General features: G+C 43.3%; 3 protein-coding genes across 3 annotated transcripts; 1 reads left to right on the top strand and 2 right to left on the bottom strand.

Annotated features, from left to right (window-relative positions):
• Nucleotides 1-148: 148 nt before the first annotated feature.
• LOC118556090 (lysyl oxidase homolog 3B) lies at nt 149-11553 on the top strand. Its single transcript, XM_036150897.1, has 7 exons — nt 149-1165; nt 2941-3100; nt 3349-3592; nt 5680-5795; nt 8017-8153; nt 10097-10208; nt 10308-11553. Exons 1-7 carry the CDS (start codon nt 1115-1117, stop codon nt 10379-10381), a joined length of 894 nt encoding a protein of 297 aa, XP_036006790.1. The 5' UTR covers nt 149-1114; the 3' UTR covers nt 10382-11553.
• A 3153-nt stretch (nt 11554-14706) lies between these two features.
• mrps26 (mitochondrial ribosomal protein S26) lies at nt 14707-18927 on the bottom strand. Its single transcript, XM_036150898.1, has 4 exons — nt 18568-18927; nt 15571-15717; nt 15343-15466; nt 14707-15203 (listed from the first exon to the last, which is right to left on the bottom strand). Exons 1-4 carry the CDS (start codon nt 18786-18788, stop codon nt 15072-15074), a joined length of 624 nt encoding a protein of 207 aa, XP_036006791.1. The 5' UTR covers nt 18789-18927; the 3' UTR covers nt 14707-15071.
• Nucleotides 18928-21173: 2246 nt separating this feature from the next.
• si:dkey-33c12.3 (uncharacterized protein LOC335380 homolog) lies at nt 21174-23492 on the bottom strand. Its single transcript, XM_012855714.3, has 3 exons — nt 22316-23492; nt 22056-22180; nt 21174-21965 (listed from the first exon to the last, which is right to left on the bottom strand). Exons 1-3 carry the CDS (start codon nt 23321-23323, stop codon nt 21905-21907), a joined length of 1194 nt encoding a protein of 397 aa, XP_012711168.2. The 5' UTR covers nt 23324-23492; the 3' UTR covers nt 21174-21904.
• Between the last annotated feature and the right edge of the window lie 883 nt (nt 23493-24375).

The raw sequence follows: 24375 nt of genomic DNA, 5'->3' as shown, positions 1-24375 counted from the left end.
GGTTGGAAGCTTTGCTTGTAGGCAAGGATGAAAGCTGGATATTTACTCACAAATGGCTTTCAACAATCTGGCAGGGAATGACCGGTATTCAAAGGCAGGATGGCAGGCGAGAGGAATGAAGATAATCAGGACAGCGACAGGTGTTGCTGCTTCTGCTGATGAGCAGAGCAAAGCGGAGCATGGCAGAGAGTGGTAACCAGCCAGCCATGTCAGTACCAGGAAACCAACCAATTTCAATAAATGCTACCATTTCTGATACGACAGAGTGGTCATATACCCTGAATAACACCAACCGCTTGTGAATGGCTACAAAAGCTGTGCATTTTCTTCCTGTTTTGCTCAGGGACATAATATTTAATCAGTATTATCGGGGTGAATGTGTATATGTGGGCCTGTATGTATCATTCTGCCACCATGTAATTCAGAGACAATGTGCAATAATTTCAAACTTGTTCACCCAAGGCTTGTAAATAACAAACATTGTTTTTGTTTGTTTTGGCAAACTCAAGAATGAAGCATCATTTATGTCTGTTTCTGAGGTGCTGAATCTTTGGCAACAATACTGTGTCTGGCTCAGCAGCGGCAACCAAAGAGCCTCGCTCAGCTCAGATTCATTTGAATAATTGAAATGTACCTAGTTTTATTTAAATGGGTAGACCTATGCATTGATATGCGATAGTATTATTATGCTTTTTCACATGCAATACATATTTTTCTGGACATGGAACATCCCTGTTGTTTTCATGGGCCTGTTCCATGTGAAAGAACCAAAGCGGGCACATGCAAAGCTTCTGATCCAACTCACCCCTGTAGCCACGCGGTGACCTCAGCTGGAAACCGCGCTGATCTCCTCGCCTTCGAATAGACTAACCAAAGGGCTGCTTCGACACGCACATTTTCCGTCGCCTGAGAACTCCGTATAAACACCGGGTAGGGCTGAGTTTAGACGGTTCGCAGACAGGACAGGAAGTGTGTCCCCAGTCTGACTCCCAGCAGCCCGTCTCTGCAGATCCGGATAGTGGGCGGCCGGAGCAATTACGAAGGCCGGCTCGAGGTTCGGGTTGGGGCCAAGTGGGGCACAGTGTGCAGCACAGGCTGGACCACAAAGGAGGCCATGGTGGCTTGCAGGCAGCTAGGGCTGGGCTACTCCATGCATGCTGTCACCGTAAGTAGGACCCAAATAATGACATATAACACGTGTTCACGCGGTTAGACAGCACATGTTTAAAGCTTTTCATGCCCCGCCAGGTGAATCATGAGCAGAACAGGCAAGCTAAAACCCTTAGTAGCAGTGGCTCAATGTTTTTCACAGCCGATTGTATTAAATGTTGATTTAAATGTTGATTTAAATGTTAACGAGGCAATGTGCACACGCCTCTGATATTCAGAAGGTTATGAGAATCTTTCACAAAAACACAAGCTATGAAAGAAAATCAGCGTTTTGGTTTTATTGGAATAATGGAGATACACATTCCGTCACAATAACAACAAAGAAGAAGCAAATCTTCTGACGCTTAAGTTAAAAGCAACGCTAATGATACAATTTACTTTTGCTTTGCTTAATTCAAGCGCAGAAGTATAACAGTGTATATGATGTGTCGCCTCACAAAATATTCACACCTCTTCAACGCTTTCGCATATTTTTGCAATAAAACCACAAATGTTCATGTATTTCTACTGAGATTTTAGATGCTAGCCCAAGAGAGGGTAGGACATCATTCTGATGGGGGAGTGGAAGGATGAATGGCTTAAAAACCAACAAATACAAATCTGAACAGATGTTGTGTGTACACGGTTCAGCCCCCGATTTCACATTGTAGAAATGCCTTTTACTGTAATTACAGTCTTTTGTCTTTTGTCTTATGTCTCTACTCCAAAACTGCACGTTCAAAGACTGATTTATGGCCATTTGACTTTGCAAAACAGCTCAAGCTCGAGCAGATTGGATAGAGAGCATCTGTGAGCATAAATTTATACGTCTTGTTGGAGATTTGGAGGATTCTTTGCTTTGATCCAAAGCAAATGAGGACTGCTGGCTGTACGCTTAAAGACATTTCCCGGCTTAAAGGGGGAACTTCCTCCTCTGTCTCAGGTCCGTGCAGCCTCTATCGCTTATGGTATCCCTGTATTTAGCTTCTCATCCACTCTGACCAGCTCGGCTTTCGACCGCACACGGCGTTTTCCACTCAGGCCAATCGTTTCGGTTGGTTCTCATCCGACCGGAGCAGCTTTTTCCACCTGTACTCGGAGTCTCCAGCATGGCTAGCGGCATTCTGCAAACGGAGATTCTCGTGGCTTTGTTTCGGTGACAGTTTTCTTCCTCCCGCTCTTCTGTAAGGGCCAGATTTGTGGGGTTCAGAACTAGTAGTCGTCATATTGACAGGTTCTCCATCCAGAGCTGACGCTCTCTGCAGCTCCTCCAGAGCTCCTCCTTCTCTGATCGAAGCGCTACTTACCGGCCCCGCGAGTTCAGATAGGCAGCCACGTCTCTTTGGGTTAACACTGCCTCACTCTGTGTTCAGCTGATGGAAAGAATAGTGATGCGCCAGATGTTGAAAGGCTGGGATGTTTTATTCATTTTTTAGGTTAAGTTACGTGATTATGTGATTTTTTAAACATTTTGGGTTTCCTCTCTCTCCTCAACAGAACACAATGGCGTTTGTGATTGTGAAAGAATTCAAGAGGTGTGAATACTTTTGTGTGGCTTTCGTAAATGCGTAATGGAAGAGATCTAAAACACTGTGTCCCTGGTGAGCGGCCAAGTCCTGCACATCTGTTTCACAGAGCAGCCGCTATAAAAGCAGAGCTCTGAGTAGATCCACATGTGAAGGATTATGCCCCGATCCCCGTGCAGTTTGTTCTTTTCTGTCTTTCTGTCGTTTCCGTGTTTTGTTTTGATTTTTTTTTCTTTCCCCTCCTGATTCCCCCCCGCCCTGTAAGGAAACTTGGTACTGGGATAGCAGTAACGTCACGGAGATGGTGATGAGCGGCGTGAAGTGCACAGGAAGTGAGATGGCTCTGAGTCATTGCCAGCATCACAAAACTGTCAGCTGCCAGAAAGCGGCCGCCAAGTTTTCAGCGGGCGTCATCTGCTCAGAGAGTGAGTTAAAGCAACAGAAAACAAACGGAGGTGTTTTTCACATCCGTCCACACGCGCTCTTTCATTGTGAAAAGAGTCAAATACATTTGGAAAATGCATTGAAATAGCACAAAATGAAATGTTTAATTCATATAAATGCCCAGAGTCACATCAAAAGTGTTTTTTTTTCTATCTATCCACAAATAAATACTTTTGAAAGGAAGGAAACAATAACCCAATCCCACTCCTGTTTTCCCTTCTTCATCCAGCGGCCTCTGACCTCGTTCTGAATGCTCCTCTGGTCCAGCAGACGGTTTATATCGAGGACCGTCCTCTGCATATGCTCTACTGTGCCGCTGAGGAGGACTGCCTGTCTAAATCTGCGGCAAAAGCCAACTGGCCGTACGGACACCGAAGGCTGCTCCGCTTCTCCTCTCAGATTCACAACATCGGTCGGGCCGACTTTAAGCCCAAAGCAGGGCGGCACTCCTGGGTGTGGCATGCTTGTCACGGGTAATGTCATTATGAATGGATTCAACATTTAGTCTCTTAAAGTTATTGGTGTCTAATCTCAGGACTGACGAAGAAAATAATAATAAATTACCTCGGATTACTAAAACAAGTCCTACTTGGGTTAAAAGGAATTAATCGTATTAAATGTATGCTCAACACAATACAGGAAGCAGCTTTATTTTGCCAAGTCTTTGCACGCAAACAAGGAATTTGACTTATGTTCCACTTTGCTCTCAATTAAGACATTTTGAAGGTAAATATATAAAAAGGGCAACGACAACAAAAATGTTTTAATAATTATGTATACACAGTGTTTTTACAAGGTTAAACTCATGCAAACATGCACAGAATCAGACAGAGCAAGGGCCCAGGGGGAAGAAGCCGTCTTTGCAGCAGCAGGCTTTTCTAACCTGCTCTCTGTAGCACTGAGCTGAAGGTAAAACTGTTTGTTTCCAGGATGTGTGGGGTCTGCAGAGAATCTAATTCAATTTTTGTTTTATTTATTTAGCACCAATTCACAACACATGCCATCTCAAGGCACTTTACAAAGTCAGTCATCCAGTCAGATTGGTTAAAAGCTTCCCATCTAAGGCAGGGCTGTTAAACTCCAGATGTGTCCCTGATGATCCCACACAACTGGATCAAATGCCAGAATTATCTCCTCCTCCACCGGTATCCTGTTTGTCACCGGCACCGTTGGCAATCAATGTCACCCGTGCCTCAACCGATTTGGTATGGAGATTATGGTTTAGACTTGCATGGTAAATTTTATCCTGGATGTCCTTCCTCACACAACACTGCAGTCATCTGGGCTTGGGCCGGCCACACAATGCTCCGCCTCCTTTGAGCCATCGTCACAGAGCTTCTGTAGTTTCCTAATAAGAGCGATGCATGGGGCTCCTTTTAGTATCCAGATCTTGTCTGACACAAAGAGAGGGACAGTGTCTGTAACTCTAAACCTGCACAGGCAGAGAAAACTCCAGTCACTCCAGCACTTTCTCTAGCATCTCATTAAAAGGCTTTTAAACCATAGTTACAGTAAGATTAATTGTTTTTTTCCGCTTTTGAATATTAACTTTTTTAAGCAATGTCATATTAAGTTATTATTTACTGCCCTACAGTCATGGGGGGAAAAACAAAAGATTCTTGCTTCCATAGAGTTTCAGAGGGGAAGTGGCAGCCAGATGCTGTGGATTAACTCACCATCAGCGGTTCTGACAAGAAGAGAGTCATTGTTTAAAGAAAGGCATGAGGATGTTTAAAAGTTTGAGGCAAGCCATGTAAGGAACAGAGCAACAGGTGCTCTGGTCAGATGTGACCAAATGTGAGCGTTTTGACTGACATGCAAAATGTCAGTGTGAACACTGCACACCAATCTCAACACACCATCTTCAAGGCAGATGATGGTGGCAGCATTAGGCTGTGGGAATTCTAGCAGGGCAGCAACCCTAAATATACAGCCAGATCTGCAATGGATGGGATCAAAGCATACTCGTGTGTTAAAATAGCCTTGTTAAAGACCGGATTTTTTTTTAAAAAGCTGAATTTGTGGCAAGATTTTAACAACTATGCTCACAGATGTTCTCCTTTCAAGCTCACTGAACTTGAAATATTTTGCATAGAATAACAGGCACAAAGATATCCATCTATAGGTGTGCAAAGTTGATACTGTAAAAGTCTTGCAGCTGTAATTATACTGAAAGCTGTTTCTACTGTCTATCGACTCAGGAAGGCTCAAAAATAGGCATGCCAAACTTCTGATTTTAGTTTGTAAAGCGTTTAGAAAATGTTTTATCTTTTTTTTTTGTTGGCTACTTGAAGTTGGTGTTCAACACAAAATCCCTATATAAAACATAAAATTTTGTTTTTGTAATATGCCAAAAAAAATTAAAGCGGTCTGAATATCTTTGCAAGGCATTATGGGGTAGAGTGCAAAGCTTTAAGCAATTATTCATTATTTGGAAAGAATTAAGCAACTTAAGAACAAAGTACCACAGCTTTCCTGTTTGGTCATTCATCAAAGAAAACATTATTTTGTCTTTTTTTCAGTTTGGGTCTAACGCATAGCATTTCAACTTTTCATGCAGCCACTATCACAGCATGGATATCTTCACCCACTATGACCTGCTGAATGCTAATGGAACCAAAGTGGCAGAAGGCCACAAAGCCAGTTTCTGCTTGGAGGACACAGAGTGTCAAGAGGGTGAGTGTCATGCTTCCACGACTTTCGGTTCCTCTACATGTAACAGTCTTTGTTACCATAAATACACCTATATTTAATTTTATATTCATTCAACATCAAATGATACATTTATGTGTTTTTATTTGCATTCCATTGGAACCACTTTTTAACCAGAGGATAAGCCAAGGCAACTTTATTTATAAGTACTTTAAAAAAAAAAAGGCACCGCTGACCAAAGTGCTGAACAAAAATGAACAGCATGCCTGATAAACTTTTAAAAAATAAAGTAAGTTGCAATCAAGTTGAGTAAAACGTAACATAATTCCAAAGCCTTGGAGCTGCCACAGAAAAAGCTCTGTCCTCTATGATATCAAATCTATTAAGGCTCTGGATGATTGAACAGTGTCAGCTGTTATGGTGGTAAGGAAAAGAACAGCAGGGGTACTGAAGGAGCAACGATTGGTCAATACCAAAATCAGGAATAGTTTTGCTGATGGAGATCACACACATTTTCCCCCTCCTCGTTTTTTTTTTTTTTTAACTTCTTTTCAATAGCTTAGCATTTGATGAGTGTCAGTGTCACTGCTGCTAGCATGAGGTGATCTGAACCTTACAGAGGTTGCACAGGTAGTCCAAATCCACCAGGGTGGCACATCAAGACTTGGCATTGCCAGAAAGGTTTGCTGTGTCCCCCAGTGAAGTCTCAGGAGCATGGAGGAGATTCCAGGAGACAAGCAGTTACTGTAGGAGAGCTGGACAGGAACGTTGGAGCTCCTTAACACATCAGCAGGACCAGCATCTGCTCCTTTGTGCAAGAAGGAACAGGATGAGTATTGAGCTGCATGACCAGTTTGGTTAGGCGGATCCATGGAGGGACGCACAGACCTTTCCAGGATAAACAATGGCTCCCTGGCTGCCATTAAGCATCAGGATGAAATCCTTTGACTCATTGTCAGAGCCTTTGCCGGGGCAGTGGGTCCTGGGCTCCTCCTGGTGCAAGATAACGTCTGGCCTCATGTGGTAAGAGAATGCAGACAGTTCCTGGAAGATGAAGGAATTGATACCATTGACTGGCCTCCATGATCCCCTGACCTAAATCCAACAGAACATCTCTGGAACATCATGTTTTGGTCCATTCGCCACCACCAGGTTGCACCTCAGACTGTCCAGGAGTTCAGTGATGGAAGAAGATACCCCGGACACCACCTGTGATTTCATAAGGAACATGCCCCGATGCTTTCAGGCATGCATGACCATTGCATAACAGTAGGGATATCCAACAGGATTTTTTTCCCCCAATTGAGATCAGATGTGTTTCTCAATCAAATTCAAGTTGCGACTCTGACTGAATCCTTTCCAAAACATTAATATTGCTTTCGGTCAGAATAAATATTCTGGTAAAACATAAAGCTGACTTTGAACCTAATTCTGTCGGGGTTATGATTAGTTTGGAGTTTATAGGTACGTCTAAAAAAAATGTACTATTGTAAAAAAGTCAAATATTTTTTGTAGTGTTGCACCAATACCATTTTTTGGCCCCGATACGATACCCGATACCTGGCTGTGCAGTATCGGCCGATACCGATAGCATACCGATACCATCTGTTTGAAATTGATGTGTGTGTGTGTATATATGATGAACTGCATACTACTTAGGGTAGTAGAACTTTTTATTGCCTACCTGGAATGGGGGACAATAGTTGAATAAACTTTTGGCTCTCAAAGGCCAAAATAGTGCAACATTCCTGAAATTATAACATGTATAATAGCAGTGCAACAGTAAGACAGTAAAATTACATTAATAATTGAATAATCTCTTTTAAACCCTGAGTTTTGCCTCTCAAATGCCAAAATAGTGCAACTTTCATGAACTTGTATAACATGTATAATACTAGTTGGGAGAGAGAAGGCTGCGTTCAAGTGACATACAAACATCAAAATGGTATCGGTGCTTATTTGTTGGTACTCGCCGATACCGATACCACCATTTTAGTGCTGGATCGGGGACTGGTATCGGTACCGGTGCAACACTAATTTTTTGTCACGCATTCCTTTATTGATCTTATGTAACATTCAAAATCTCTGGAAAAATTTAAATTGCATTTTAATTTTTTGTAAGCCACTATCATCAAAATTACAGGAAATAAAAGCTTGTGATATTTCACTTAACGTGTAATGAATCTATGTAATATGAGTTTGGCTTACTGGACTGAGTGACCAACTCTGTGTCTGTACTGATCAGGTGTTTCGAAACGATACGAGTGTGCCAACTTTGGCGATCAAGGCATCACCGTTGGTTGCTGGGATCTGTACCGGCATGACATCGACTGCCAGTGGCTTGACATCACAGACGTCAAACCCGGAAACTACATCATGCAGGTGAGCACATTAGGTTTAATGTGGAGAAAACAGCAAGTATGGGCAGGCATTTTTAAGTTATTTCATTGTTGTGTGCTTAGATAGTCTCAGCTTAACTGTGCCTGAGCATATCAGAGACACATCAGTATTTTTTAAGGCTCTCTTCACACTGGTTATATTGTTTTATAGTCTCCGGTATCCTTAAAGTCATAGGTCTGGATTGGGTAAATCTCTGTTTAGTGCAGTGCTTCTCGAATAGTGGTGTGAAGGTATTGCAGGGGGCGCAAGAACAGTCTTGCCTTTTGTCCAGAAAATACAAGTCTACTAAATCATTACTACTAAATCAGGGGGTGCTGTTATCATAAATATGATAACAGCACCCCCTGCTTTTAATGGTCTGTAACTGCGGTCAGTAGTAGAATGAACACTATTAATAGACTCCTAAAAAGGTACAAAATCTAATGTAAATTTTGTCTTTAATATTAATGGCTTTGTATCATTTTTGCCATATGGGGTTCATAGCTAGTTAAAATATGACTGCAAGTACGAGTCGGGCTAAAAGCCATTTATATTGCTGTTAATGTTATACAGTTAAAAAAAAATGTGGCAATGTAACACTGTAGTTGTTAGAAACCATGTTATAAATAATCTCATATATATGTTATACATTTTAAAAGGGATTACAGGTAATCTTCAGAATGGCAGCTTTAATGCATTAAAACAGAAAACGATATAAATTACATTTTGGTGGGATGGGGGGGTGGGCTGAAAATGTTCCCTCCTTCAAAGGGGGGCACAGCAGAAAACATCTGAGAACCACTGGTTTAGTGTAAAAGCAGCAACAACCTTATTGAACTCTCAGTACCTGGCATAGGATTTTTTTTTCTGGTGTTTTCGAAATGAACTCTCAGCAAATATCATATTTTCAGTAGGTTGCTTCCTTACAATTTGCAGAATTGAATTTGTCAGCCTTCCTGCCCTGGACAACATTATCTGTTTTGAGAGGTGACTCGGGTAATTGGTTTGTTTGCTCAGAGACAACTTACTACTAATAGAGCCATTTTAAACAGAGATTTTACCCTTGTGCAACGTTCTGTGCCTATAACCAGGGAGTGTAGTCACAAGTAAATAATGCACGCAGAATTTTACACTTGAGGTTATATTTTTGTAAATGACCGCTCTGAGCTGCTCGTACCAAGGCTCAGACGCCTGACAATGGTCTTCATGAGGCTTTCTGTCATTCCTGTAAAACTATTTTGTAAAGCCAATGAGCTGGGGCTTACGTTTTTTTTTTCCCTTCTACCTATTTACTTTACTTGTCTTGTTCTCCAAGCAGCTAATTTATGTAAGACTTGGTGGTGTTCATGCTTCTCCTTATTTAAGAGCCCTCTTCCACAGGAACCGCACTGTACATGACTGAATACTTGGCTATGACCAGTGTGACCAGCAGTCTTCCTCCAAATTCTCAAATAACCGAGCACTAAAAATGTGCACTGGCCACACATCATGGATAACCATCAACTACTGCTACCAAACTGCTGCCTTCTAAGAGAGTATTTGAAAAAGTAGTGGACTGGGTATTGAGCCTTGGGGAGCCCCACAGGATGAGATCATCCTCTTTCTGCCGGACATAAAGTGCGGTTTGCTCTTAGTCCGTTGTGAAAAGCACTTCATGGGTCACAAAGGACGGTACTTCAGCTCTACACCCTTATCTGATTTAGCATAACAAAAAAGTTTTTTTTTTCCCCATTTGAAGTTTTCAGATTTTAAAAAAAAGTCTGAACCCTAAAAAAGAAAGAAAATTGTCACTAAAGCTCATCCTGCAAAAATCTCTGTCATGTTGAGCTAATGTGCTTTATTTTCTCTCTCTTAGAGCAAATAAGTTTAAGAAGTCAAAGCATTCGATAGATCATCCCAGAGGGTCCATTCCTCTGTGACCGCCTTTGCCCTTCTCACTCACTCAGGTCGTGATCAATCCAAACTACGAAGTGGCAGAGAGCGACTTCACAAACAATGGCATGAAATGCAACTGCAAATACGACGGACACAGGATTTGGCTCCATAACTGCCACATTGGTAACCGCCCAGAGACGCTCAAACCCATTAAAACATAATGTAAAATCCATTTAAATTTACAAATGCTGCTGCGTGTTTGTTGCTCTTAATGTCTTGCAGGTGATGCGTTCAGTGAGGAGGCCGAGAAGCGATTCGAGAAATACCCCGGACAGATAAACAACAAGATCTCCTAATCGGGACTCACTATAGAACCAAACGCAGACCACAGTGTGGGGATGGATGAATAGAAACACACATCCCTAGTTTGTGCAGAAACACACAAAGCCTTTGTTTTCAGGTGCTTACATGGATCCCCACCACCTTATTTCTTCGTAGCTGTGTCGTTGTTATACTTGAATATTCAAGTGGTAATGATTATGTCCTCTAGTTTAATGTGAGTTTATGCTGTTTTTGACAAATTCTAGATTTTATAGTCTATGTTTGACGTGATGTACAGTCTTCTATTGAATGTTTTAGTTGCAAGACCTGAAGGAAGCTTCCATTTTTAGTTTTGAGACATTATGCAACTAGATTTTTTTGCTTTTGGTACGCAGATTCCAGTCCAGGATCCCGATAAGGCTTTGACCTCACACCTAATTTGTCTTTAGTGACCTGTACAAAATCCACAGCCTTAGACCTACAGCTCCTTGGAAAATGTTGTATGCCTTTCGCCTTTGCGTTTCATCAACAAACCTCAGTACATTTTATTTGGATTTCCTGTGCTTGACCAACTGATAGCGTCTGCTGTAAAACATAGAGGTGGCAGCATCATGCTGTGGAGATGCTGCATCTCTAGCAGAGATGGTTTGAAGATGGAAGGAGCTACCGGTAAATACCAGGAAGTTTCAGGCATTAGGGGTCAGTATCTGGTTGTAACATGACAAGAGGAGGGGAACAAATTTAAAGAGATGCAGCTTTATCACTGTCCTGATAATGGGCTAAAAGGACCTTTTTTTTTTTTTTATTGAGCGTTTTGCCCTGATTTGATCAGCATAGCGTAAATGTGACCAAACACCTTTGAAAAACGTCCAGGTTTTATCCGTCCGCCATTCGAAATTTGCATATGCAGTTTATGACTGCTTGGTTGGCTGGAACAGTTGCAATATTTTTGTGAATGTATTTATTTCCGGTATCCAGGTGGTCATAAACCGTTTGTGTTTGCAAGCAAATCTTTCACATCGATCGATGGTTTAAACCAGCTCGAAGCTGGATGTTGTTTCGGTCGGGGTTTATTTCGGTCATTTAGTCGTTGACGACCCTCTGCACTTGCAAAAAAAAAGAAAGAAAACCTGCCATTACAGGAAGACGTGTATGTATGCTGATATAACCACACCTGCTGCATCAAATAAAGCTAAAATGAACGATCGTTCTGCGTCTTTGAGACCGAACACACCAGACATTCTTTACTTTATATTCATTCTTCAAGTGGGCTCCGTTTTCTGTTTTAAACCCATCCTGAATCTGCAGACCCCAGGCTGTCATAACCACAAATGTCATGTTCTGACTCCTCCTGCTAAAACCCTGCTGCCAAGAGGACACTTCTGAGATCGTGGGTTCCTCCCAATCCACTGCTAATCCCAGTCTTCATTACCATAGAGGGGCCAATCCCATTAACCTTTTCTTTACCAATCACATTAAGCGTGTGCACAGCTTTAAACCCGATTACTTAGGCAAGGATGTAGCAGCAGCATTATTATTCACCTGTTGTAAGAGGAGTGCCTTATGATCGGAAAGACTGCGTACCATAATAATACAATGTGGAGTAGCCTAATGTTGGGTAAAGACTGCAAATGTTCTCTTTGACTACCTGAGATTAAAGGTCTTATTGGTTGGCTGACTGAAGCTGTTACAGGTTTCCAGAGTTTTACTTGAACTCTTCACCTCCTACCAGCCTGACGGTAGAAGATCAGCTGCCACGCATGAGCTGGTCCGTGTGGTTTGAGTCCAATCATAGAAAATGAAGAATATAGGAGGAGAGCGTGAAACACCAGGACAGCGGGATGAGTTTGGGTTGTCTTCAACACACTGCTGTCACAAACTAAACTAAACTATACAGCTTTGAAATGTTCAGAGCACATGGCAGGGTAACTTCCTGTTTTTTTATTTTTTTTCTTCGTCTCTGGATGTCTGGGAGAATCTCACCGCGAAGAGCTTCAGCTGCGCCAGAGTTTGAGCCACTTGTCTGAAGAGATCGCCTACTGTGGCCAGAATCGTCATCGAGGGTTTGCAAAACCTGGCTATCAGTTGTTTTTAAATCTATAGAGAGAAAGTTTGACACACTCTTTTTTTTTTTCTTCAATTCAGCCACCGTTTGTTGTTTTTTTAAGCAGGAGCATCCTGTTTAGGGTCATATACTGTACCATCACATTTCAATAGGATTCAAGTTAAAACTTTGACTAGGCCACCCCAAAACCTTCTTTTTTTGGCCCATTCAGAGGTGGACTTGCTGTTGAGCTTTAGATCATTGTCCTGCTGCATAGTGTGCTTTATTTTACGGTCACCTTTTACGGATTGCTGGACAGCGGGGAACTTTCTTGAAAGCTGGTGAATTTGGAAATAGGTTGGACAAAAAAAAAACAAGATAATGTGTATTATTCTAGCAGATAAAAATACTCTGACCTCCTTGTGTCATTGGCCCATTAGAAGGTCAGCCTCTACATATTTGCTGTCCTCCACATGGGTTGTGGCAAACATTCAGCAAAACTCCTCGTGGCTGTCTTCCTGCCACTCTTCCATGTGGGACAGATTAATAAAGTGCAGAACAATAAAAAAAAAATTTTTGTTTTCTTGTCAAAAGAATCTCCCACCAGATATGTTAATCTCTGTACCTCCCCCCAAATAACCGCTGACCTCTTGGCTGCTTCACTAATGTCTTCCTCCTTTTTATTTTAAGTGGATGGCTGTGTGATGGTCGGTCTGCAGTCGCCCCATCATCTGCGCTGACAAACTCCTTATTAAAAAGGGACACATCACGCAAAATTACACTTCTTGATAAATACTAAGATTTGTTAATGATTTTTTTTTTTTTATCAACAAATGAAAATTAGAAAACATATTGGAAGGAGATGAAATCCTGTTGGTTCAAATTTGTCTGTGTAGTGCAAAGGAAATTATTATTGTTTCCATAAGGCCAGTCAGCCAGTTTAGGTGGACAGACTTTTCTTGGCAGGTGTATTAGTAGTGCCACACTCTTTCCATTTTGCAGCGATGGATTCAACAATGCATCGATATAGTCACACCTTCAAGCTCCTCTTTAGGAACCTCCGTAACTTTCCCCCCTCTCTGCTGGGCTTATGATGCTGTTTTCTCACTAAAGCTTATTTCACAAACCTCTGAGGCCTTCACAGTGTTTTTTAAAGATTGAATTGCCAGCATCCGTTTACTAATGCTGTGACCTCTGAAGGCAACTGGTTCCACTGAATTGCTGGGTGAAGAGGGAAAAGGCAACAAGTGAGAGTTTAATTCCGAAATAATTATTTTCCGTTAACTTCACAATTACGTACTGGTTCGTATTGATGCAAGACATAAAATCTGAATGAATTGAGCTTGTAATGTGATAAAACTAGAAATTAATTCAAGAGAATCACTTTTGCAAATCATTATAGACAAAAACTTATTATAGACTGCGAGTTCCCTAAAGAGGCTACTTTTTGCTAACCTGACCCTAGCCAGCTGTATTTCACTCCGCCTAGCTCCACTCACATACATCTGGGACACCGCCATGGGAATTGCCTTTATTGAAGGCTGGGCCTTATCAAAACTCCTTGCATATGATTGGATAAGCCACTTGTCTGTCATCTTTATCGACGTGCTATTTCAACCACTCATATCGAAGCTAACCCGTGACGCTGATGAGAGCGACACATGAAAAAAACAAAACTTTTTTTTTTTAATGTGTTTGCGGCTCTAGTAGCACACGTTTTATTGACAGTGAGCTGACAGGAAGAGGGGGGAAGACAGGCGGCAAAGCGCCGCGGGTCGGAGTTGATCCCGGGCCGACCGCGTCGAGGACTAAAGGCCTCCTAACATGGTTTGCGCTAACCGCTAACCGCTCCGCCACGGACGTGCCCCGGAAAACAAAACTTGCCAAATCTGGTCGGGAGAAGGGCGAAAACATGGTTTCCACCAACAAAAGCCTTCAGAGCCGTTCTCTGATGTTCTTTTAATGAAACAATATTAGGTAGATTGGACAACACGGAAGAAATAGCAGCATCAATGTTAACGCTTGTTTCCTCAATGCGAGCCGCCATTGTTGAATCAAAAAAGTCTCACGTCACGGTCGCTTCTCCACTACGTCACATCTATGAAACTCCAGCCCTGCGTCCTGATTGGCCGGACAATAAAATTGGTTGGAGAAATCACTCTCTATGGAAGAGGTCCCAGATGGATGTGAGTGGAGCTGGGCGGAGCGACATACGTCTGGCAAGGGTCAGGTTAACTGTTTACCGCTATGTTACTGACATTCTTCTGTGGCAAACTTAACATTTCAAAATAAATAAGGCGACTGTAATCCAAAGGATACATGTCATATATTTTTATACTTTAATGTTGAAAAGGGGTCTGCAAGCTGCACATGTTTACAATAATACACCTAGCATGAAGAAGGGAGCAGGGTTAAAGGCTCATGTTGTGTCTGAGAGAAAGAACAAGCCAGAGATGTGGAAAAGAAAAGCTGGGGTTAAACTTCCAGGCCCAGACCTGAAGTGGCCTTCAGAGACTCCGGGGCGTTTTTCCCAGCACTCAGGTCCATAAACCGTTTCCAGCATTCAGGTTCAGCGAGCATCATCTCCCGGAGTGAAACGGATCGCTGAACTCTGATCAAAGTCCTGATGTAAAAAAAAAAAAAAAAAAAAAAACCTGCACGCTCATATGGAATCAGCCGTTTCACTGCAGCACCGTCCTTTTGACCACTTTGCCCTCTTTGTCAACGGCAAAGTTGTAATTCTTCGGGTTGTCCAGCGCGTCCTCGATTCGCTGATCCAGGTTCTCCAAGGTGATAAAGTTCTTGGCCTCCTCCTGTTAAAACAAACATCACTGTGAAGTCACCCGTTTTAACCAAGCTCATTAATCAGTTTCAATCTGAAGCTTCATAACTGCACATTCCTTTAGATTTTTTTCCCTCTCCTGGATTATTGTTTGTGTAAGAAATGTATACCTGCAGCTGCAAAATCTCTTTTTCTCTGAGTCTAATGGACTCCTCTAGTTGCTGTTCGCGCTGAATGGCGGCTTCCATTTTCTTTCTCTCAGCTTCCTCTTCTTCCTTCTGGACCCTTATTATCCTAATAAAACAGACGATTGCACAAAGTCATTCATCTGAATGAGACAGCATCCTAATGCCGAATCCTTAATGGCTTCTTTTCAGTCTCGGGTCCCCCCCCCCCACCTGGCTTTCAGCATCCGGAGGTTCTCCTGATCATTCCAGTCTATCAGGGCGCGATGCTCCTCCTCCTCCTGCCTCGCCCTCTCCTCCGCCTGCGAGCCCGTCTCCTCCTCGTACTTCTTACGCAGCACCTCCTCCTTGAACTCCAGGCTGACGAAAACAGAATGAGTTTAACGTTTCGACAAACTCAAGATTGACTAAAGTATTTTTGCAAAAGAGGCATCTTCCTCTGAAACCGATGGAGCGTTTCCGCTCTCTAAGAGCGAGATGCTCCAATCAGTCGGCCAGAGATCAGAGGGAATTGGACCGTTTTCCCTTGACGGGCTCCGATTCTGCTCGTTTAAAGTGGGTCGGCTAACGGAGCGTACTTTGCTGCGGTTCCGGTCTGTTTCGGGCCGGACCAGCCGGCGGTCGAAATGTTTTTTTACCGTCTTTCTAGGTCTAATAAAACGCACGTCAGAGTGGGTCAATCTGATATTTCTCCTTAACGGGAGATACAGACGGCCCTTCCTAATTTGAAGGAACAAAGAAATAAAGAAACTGGAGCGAGTAAAAGTAGGTCAACGATGCTGGAAAGAAAGGAGAAAGAAGTGAGGGGAGTAGAGAAAATGTGTGCCTGTGCACAAAATGATCCAACAATTACATTTTTTACTGCTGTTCTTTAACTAAGTCCTCTACTGGAGGGGCCGAGGTCAGCCTAACGGCACCAGGCCGAGCAGCATGGCTGCAGCAGGTTAGCCAGCACTTCCTACAGGGCCCACCCCAGACGTGGCATTTATTATATTTGTGTTTTGGATGCATTCAGGGCACACAGGACATTAAAGGAGACGCCGTACGTGTATAAATAATTACTCTGCCTTATCCATGAAAATGAATGCTGATCCATACTGGCTGACCAGGAAAATGAAGACTTTACAGGAGAGTCTGTGTTCAAAGGATAATGTTGGAATAAATGTTTCTCTTATTTATGATTGAATAAAAATATATACTTTAATCTAGACCTGCCGGAGTTTAGAATAATTTTGAGTGTAACTTTTTAATCTTATTAAGTTGGGATCTGTTTGGGATCCATTCATGGAGTCTGTCTAGAAGCAAAAATGTGTTTTCCAAGAATAAATCTGTTTTCATTAGCCCTGTTCGCACGGGATTAGTTTCACCTAGAGATTTGCAATAATTACGGAGATTTTCTGTATTTCTAATCCCACGCAAACGCGCCACGTCAGTAATTTGTCAAGCAAAACTCCCCCCGCTGATTACCTACTATATTTTGCTGAACTCTGAACTCCGAGCTCCTGCGATAATACTAATCCAATGCGAATAGGCATCTGGGCCCATTTTATGGGGGGGGGGCGAGGCCACTTGCACTCAGGAAGGATGCGGAATACCCGGTTCGATCCCCAGTCCCTGAGCACGACCCCTTAACCCCTGATTGCTTCCCCAGGTTGCACACAAGTGGCAGCCCACTGCTCCCAAGGGGCTGGGGTAAGATGCAGAAGTGAATTTCTCCACTGTGAGATCAATTAAAATTTTTCAATATTATTATTATTTATTATTATTTGCATTTGGTGAACAATGGTGTGTTTAGCTGGGTCAGCAAAACCCAAATGGCAAAACAAGCAACCATACACACAGTGCTGCAGAACCTTGTTTCTATTGCTGTATAAATGCATTAGTGTTGACTTTTACCCACCATGACTTTTCCTGTTAGTAAACTTGTCGAAGGGCTGGTGTGGTACGTTATTCTGTTTGTGACAGAAATTAACCGGCCTTTCGCTGTCGGTAAAATCCAACAGAAAGCGCAAGCCAAGGAGAGGGTTCTGTTAGAGAAAAAAGACAAGCCTAGATAAGCGATGCCCATTACAAAACGAGCCCAAAAACGCGACTCACGAAATCTACCGGCGACTTTAAAAAAAATTAGAGCCAGAGACGCTTATAAGTGAAGTGTTGGCTGCACTGGTTTTACTACACAGTCGTTCACAGAAGAATTTCAGCAAATCTCAGGTTTTGGTTATCCCGTGTGTATGCGCCACATAAAAAGCCGACGTAGGGGGGTAACTTAGTTATTACATGAGGTCCCTATAGGTAAGAGTAATCCCGTGTGAATAGGGCTAGTGATGGACTCAGCACTGTGTAGGCTACATCCTGTTTATCTGTCGTGTTTCTACATTACCTAGTTTTTTACAAGCCCAGGACAAACAGAAACAGGTTGCGTAAATTCCTTTACTGTTTGAGTTTAGCGCTTTTCCTCTTGGGGAAAAAAAAAGAAGGTGTTTTTATACTGCAAATAAAGTATTCCTGTCAACATCACGGTTCCACTTGCATCCGTCGTTTGATCGGATGAAAGGCCTCTCCGATCCAGACTCCCCCGGGCTGAATTTTAACCCCAGCCCGTCCCTGACAATCAGAGACATAAACGGGAACAATCCTGTGTTTCCGTCATTCCCTCTTGGATTCAAGACCACCGCCTCTGTCAAAAAAGACCTGCATGACATTCCATCTGCTTCCTGGGTTATAATCCTTAAAAATGGTTTTGAATCGGTCAAAACGGAAATCAGCAAGTCAGAATCCAAAGGAGATCGGAAATGGTGTCAACCTGAAAAAAGTATTTGGTCCAACAGCAGAAAAGAAAGCTCACCTTCTTAACAATATCTCTTAACTGTAGGGCCAAAACAAATATATATATATATATATATATATATATATATATATATATATATATATATATATTTATTATTGTTATTATTATTATTATTATGTGCAAAAATAAGCATAACAGCAATGGGAGCTGTGTGCCATCTAATTATCCTGCATTTATTTTCTGCTCAGAGTAACAGTAACTAACTCTGTAAAAGCTGCCAGTAGCTCTCAGACAGGAAGCAGTAGATAAATAAAAACATTCAGTATCAGACATAAATGTTACCACTAGTATGACACTGTGAGTAAATCTGGAGTCCATCATTTCTCCACCTCGGTCAGACTCCAGCTCAGAGGTGAACCTACCGGAGCGCCCTCATGATCAGCTCGTACTCCGAGTATCTCTCCTTGAGGACCAGCATCTCCACCGGATCCACGGGGGGAGGCACTTTAATCCGCCCCACTTTGGACTTGGCCACCGGGTCGGTGCGGGATTTTCGGCCCCGCACAGCCTCCACGAGCACGGCGCTCCTCGGCGCGAGGAGCCGGGCCGCCTGGACGCTCCTCCCGCTGATGACCCGGAACATGACCTGGCTGGTGAGTGGACCTGTGGATTCAAATTGTTGAGGTGTTTAACCCGTGGAGAGAGTTAACATTGAAACCCAGGTGTTACAGACACAACATGGCAGCCATGTTTGTGTCCTTTGACAAGCGGAAGTGATCAAAAAGACGGATGGTGCTGGTGCTTTACCGCCCTCTGTCGGCAGATGGTGTGCATAGCGCTTCAAATTGTTAAAGTTTATTTATGTCAAAATATATTGTTTGCCAGTTTTTTGAAAGTAAAAGAAAACCTTTATCCTTTTTTTGAACATCCTAATTTAAGGCATTTGAATATAAGGTATTTATATTAAGCATAAAATGCAAAAACGCAAAATGGTGATTATCACCCTTAGACCTCCATGTCTAGCTAAGGCATAAGTAAAGTGTTTTTTTTTTTCTTTTCTTTTTTTCATGTTACAACCACAAACACCAATGTATTGAGGGGAAAAGAAAATGATAAACACGTTTCAACATTTTGACAAAAATCTAAAAACGTGGGTTTAGATTTGTTAGAGAACATGAGTGGATCATGGAGACCCAGAGAACACAGCAGGGGTAAAGTTGTGGAATAGTTTAAAGCAGGGTTTGGTCATTAAAAAATATCTCAAGCTTTGAACATCTCACGGTTACCTATAGTGGCCATCCACTTACTGTGTAAGGAGTTAATTGTTGGAGAAGCCAAAAAGCCCATGGTCCCTCTGTAAGAGCTGTAGAGAAAAGAGTTGAAAAGACTGCAGTGCTAGCCATGCATGCTCTTCACAAATCTGCCCCATAACAGTGGCTAAAAGAAAGGTATTGTACATTTCCCCGCACACACCATGCCCATAGTGAAGCAGGATCTTAGCAGAATCATTAGGTGGAAATGTTTGCTTTAGCAGGGTTAAGGAAGTACGGCAGAGTTGATGTGCTGATATGAATGGAGCTAAAAATTTGGAAGGTTTTGGGACAAAACCTGTTTGAGACCGAGAAAGAGTTGAGACTGGAGTAGAAGTTAACCTTTTAGCAGTTTAGTGACCTGAGCATGTAGCCAGAGCTGCAATGGGACAGTTTAGATCAAAGCCTATTCATGGATCAGAATATCTTAGTCAAAGCCCAGACCCTTATTAGACTGAGAATTTGTGGCAATATTTGAACATTTCTATTAATAGACCTTCTCCATCCAGTTTAGCTGAACTCAATAATTTGGGGCTTTAACAAATAAGACCACAAGTGTTGTATGTTTGCAGTAATTAAGATAATTTCTGCCAACGTCAGCATACACCTCTAAGGCATTGTCTATCTATTTGCAGTGGACTGTTGTAGATGTTTTTTTACTTAGACCTTAGAGCAGCAGCTTCAACAAAGCTTTGAACTCAGTATCTTTTAAGATGGCCTCTCTAGATGTATTTATATGTATTTTAGAAAGTACACCTCAGGCCAAAATGGCTTAAAAAGACCTAGATGGAAACTATAATTGTATCACAGTTGTTCTGGATCCATGTTGACTGTAGTGTTGTTAGCTGCTATTATTATTGCCTAAAAATATAAAGTGTTTCCCAGCATTACATGGAGGGAAACCTCTCCACCACTGTTAAACTGTGCTTTGTGTTGGTGTTTTTCATTTCCAAAATGAAGGGAAGTGGATCGAAAATTTGCTTAGTCATTTTGTCATATTGCTGCATCAGCAGTTCACTTCATATGCTGTTAATTTCTTCAGGGTTTAAAGTCGTTGTTAGAAGTTATTTGTGATGATTGAGGCCATCTATCAACTGAGCGCAAATGGATCAGTGCTTTTGTTTGCCAGTACTTTATTCTACAGAAGGTAACTGTGAAGACATGTAAACATGATGTTTTACTATTGTAGTTTGCCAATTTCCTCTTGATCTAACTCTCTGGTGCCCTAAAATACATAAAATGAATAAATGAAAGATCTCATATGATCAAACTCCTGCCAAGTAAACCTGTCAGGTAACGAACAGAAAACTCCCATGTCGTCTGTGATCTGTATGACTTAAAAATAAAATAACTAAAATGTAAAATTAAACTTTAAGTTCAAATGTATCGTTCACACAGTCAGCGAGGATGTCCTATACACAAATAAATACACAAATCCACTGATGCAGGTCAGTTATATGTTTATTCAGCTCATTGTTGGTTGTTACATGGACACCGATCGTAATGGTGCAGACTTTGCACGGGCTTCACAGGACCAATTAGATCCGAAATCGACAGACAAACAAGGTGCTCCCGTAGGTAGATCTGTCATGTTGATATTTTCTAGTTTTCAATGACTTTGCAGAGCAAATTTGGCACAAACAGTCCATGGGACTAGAGGGCCCTAAAGAGAAAACCCTCAGAATTTCATTGCCTTTGCATGTCTGTAAGTTTGGTGGTTTATTGTAAATCTGACGAGCCAATTCTCCTTTAATAAAGAGCAGATTCACCCAATGTTTATACTACCATATGATAGAACAGAGTAAGATGTTTGGTCATCATCGATTTAAACAATTTGTAAGGTTACCGGCTCAAATGGCTGAACCGTATGCAGGGCGTTGCTTAATTGATTGGTCGAGTTTCAGGTAAAAACAAATAAATAAACAAATACAGCAGACAAAATCCAAGCATAGAGAGACAACTGCATTTCGTTCCTCCTCCTTCACAAACAGTTGGTCAAATGTTCGGATACAGAGGCGTCGAGAAAGTGCAGTTGCTAGCTCGGCTGCTTGGACCTTAGCCTGCTTCACGGAGAGAAACTCGGCCACAAACAACACGGCCGCCTGCCGCCGTTACGTAACTAATGCAGTGCAGCCCCTCTGAGCTGGACAGGTCGCCATCTTCATGATGTGTGGTGTCAGGACGTGTGTAGAAGAAGGGGGACTTCTTGTGGACCTCTTGTTTAGCACAAGGGCGCTGCCGTCTTGAAAGAGATGAGTTTCGGATCTTGGTCTGTTTCTAGGACGAGTTGATGAACGGGGGGGTGGGGGGGGCTTTGGGGAGACTGTCGTTAGGTCAAGGTGAGGGAGAGGGCAAGGGGATGAATAAAGGTCAGGGAACACATTGAAAGAAGAGACAAAGTAGGGGGTTTGATAAGATCAGTGTCTTGCTACGCTGACGACGTTTAGGTTTAATTTAGAGCTGGAAGGGAAGGGTAGGTCAGCCGAATCTCCTCCCCCTCCAGGAGTTTCCTGAGAGAGAGAGAATAAAAAAAGACAGAATATGGATCTGACTCAACATACTGAGTGGGTCGGTTTAGAGCTAACGGTACAATTGCTCACCTGTATGCGGCTATTTCAATGTCAAGGGCCATCTTCACATTGAGAAGGTCTTGGTAGTCTCTCAGGTAGCGCGCCATCTCCTGCTTCGCTTCGTTGATGTCCTGCTCCAGTTCACTTATCCTCACCTACGGATAGGAAAGGGACAGCTGCACATCATCGCCATAGGAAGGACCCTAGGAATCGTCGTAAGATTGCGTTCCGATTGTATGGTAGGAGAAAAAAAGTCAAAGAAGATGCTACAGGGTGTTAATCAGTCTTACCTGGTATTTCTCCACCTCCTTAGCCTGCGTGTCCTCCAGGTCCTCCAGCTGCTTGTTCAATGAGTTGATGACATTGCGGAGAGCTTCAATCTCGGAGGAGCGGGACTGGAGGAGCCTCCGGTACTCCATGGTCTCCTCCCGGATGGCGTGCACCGCCTCGTTGTTTTTGCTGGCCATCTCCGCCACGCTGGCAAACTTGCCCTTGTACCAGTCCTCGGCCGCCTGCATGTTCTTGTTGGCGAGCCGCTCGTACTGCGCCCGGATGTCGCGCAGGGCGGTGGACAGGTCGGGCCTGGCCAGCTCCACGTCCACGCTGATGTTCGCCACCTGCAGCTGCGCCTGCAGCTCCGCTTGCTCCTCGGCGAAGACCTTCTTCAGGAAGACGATCTCGTCGCACAGGGAGACCACGGTGGCCTCGGCGTCGCAGTTGTAGAGCACGGCGCGGCCCGCCTCCTCTCTGGCTCTCTGCAGGCCGTCCTCGGCATCCAGGCGTCGCCTCGCCTCGTCCTCGTAGCGCTCCTTCATCTGCTCGTACACGTCCCGCAGGTAGTCCTTCTCCGCCTCCATCTGCAGCTTCTCGTTGTTCTCCGCGTCGATCGTGGCCCTCAGACTCCGAGCTTCGCCCTCGTAGAACGCCTGCAGCCGGGACGGGTCGTTCTGCCTCCTCCTCAACGCGTCCAACTCAGCCAACAGGGCCCGGTTCTGCAGCTCAAGGTGCCTCACCTTCTCGATGTAGGTGGCGAAGCGGTCGTTCAGGTCCACGAGCTGCTCCCTCTCCTGGGACCGCATCCCCAGCAGCTCTGTGTTGATGGAGCTCGCCTGGACCAGATCCATCCTCTGAGAGCCGTCGGGCAGGAAAGAGGAGGCCATCTTCAGGATCCTCTTTCCAGCTGGAGGAGCTCGGGGGGAGGAGTACAGAGAGGAAGACATGGAAGGTTTGATTGTAGGTCGGGAGCCTTTGTAGCTGTCCCAAGGACGTCGGTGAGAGAAGAAGGACTCGTAACTCATGATGATTTTTTTTTTTTTTTGTGGTGGTGGATTTTTTTTTGGGTTTTAAGAAAAAGATGAATGTTTTAGTTTCAGTAGGTTTTTTTTAATGTCCCCCTTGTTCTGCACACCATCAGTGAGGATGAGTGCGCGTATTGCACTGCACCAGTTCAGTGATGCTGCAGATCCTGAGCCTTTATAGAGTGAGGCTGCTCCCCCCACCTCCGCCACGAGAAACATCTCTGCTGTCAGCATTTGCTAGACCAATAGCAAAGCTCCGCAGTGAAGAGAGAGGAGGCCGTATTTCAGACTCTCTCTCTCTCTCTCTCTCTCTGCAAGGCAGCGAGACTCAAGGTGTTCATTTATTCTGCCTTTAAGAGGACAATGGAAACAAATAGCTCTCATTTACTGTTGGTTTTCAGTTTTTTTTTAAAAAAAAAGGTTTGTCATTGATTCCCTCTCCCGCTGCAGACTTAGATGAAAAGAAATAAAATGAAACAGCGAATAACAAAGCAGACAAGAATTACAGCGGCATGTCATTTGGAGCGTGGATTTACCCTGTCTGCACTTTAAGAAACTGACAGTTTCACCCATCCTTCTGTGAAATAGCTCAAGCTCTGTGAAATTGGATGGAGAGCTTCTTTGTTAAGCAATTTTTTTTCCCAGTTGGATTTAGGTCTTTACTCTGACTGGGCCATTCTAACTTATGGACATGCTTTGATTTAAACCATTAGTGTCCAACTCCTGTCCCCAAAGGCCGGTGTCCAGAAACCTTTAGACATGGCTCTGGTCCAAGTCCAACAAACCTGAATCCAAATTGAAGGACACTGGTCCTAAAGGAATTTTAAACCCCCATGATCTTTGGCTGCAAGGTGTCCTGTTGGAAGATGAACCTCCGCCCCAGTCTCAAGTCTTTTGCAGGCTTTCGCGTGATTTCCTTCAGTATTGCCATCTTCCCTTCGATTCTGGCCTGCAGCTATCCAGACTTCCTCCCCACAGCATGATGCTTCCACCACAATGCGTCCACTGCGGAGGCGGAGCGTGTCCAGGGAGAGACCATCGCACGTCGTGTT

This window comes from Fundulus heteroclitus, chromosome 19, assembly GCF_011125445.2.
Source record: "Fundulus heteroclitus isolate FHET01 chromosome 19, MU-UCD_Fhet_4.1, whole genome shotgun sequence".
In the NCBI taxonomy this organism is placed as follows: Eukaryota; Metazoa; Chordata; class Actinopteri; order Cyprinodontiformes; family Fundulidae; genus Fundulus; species Fundulus heteroclitus.
This window is presented reverse-complemented; position numbering and strand designations above follow the sequence as displayed.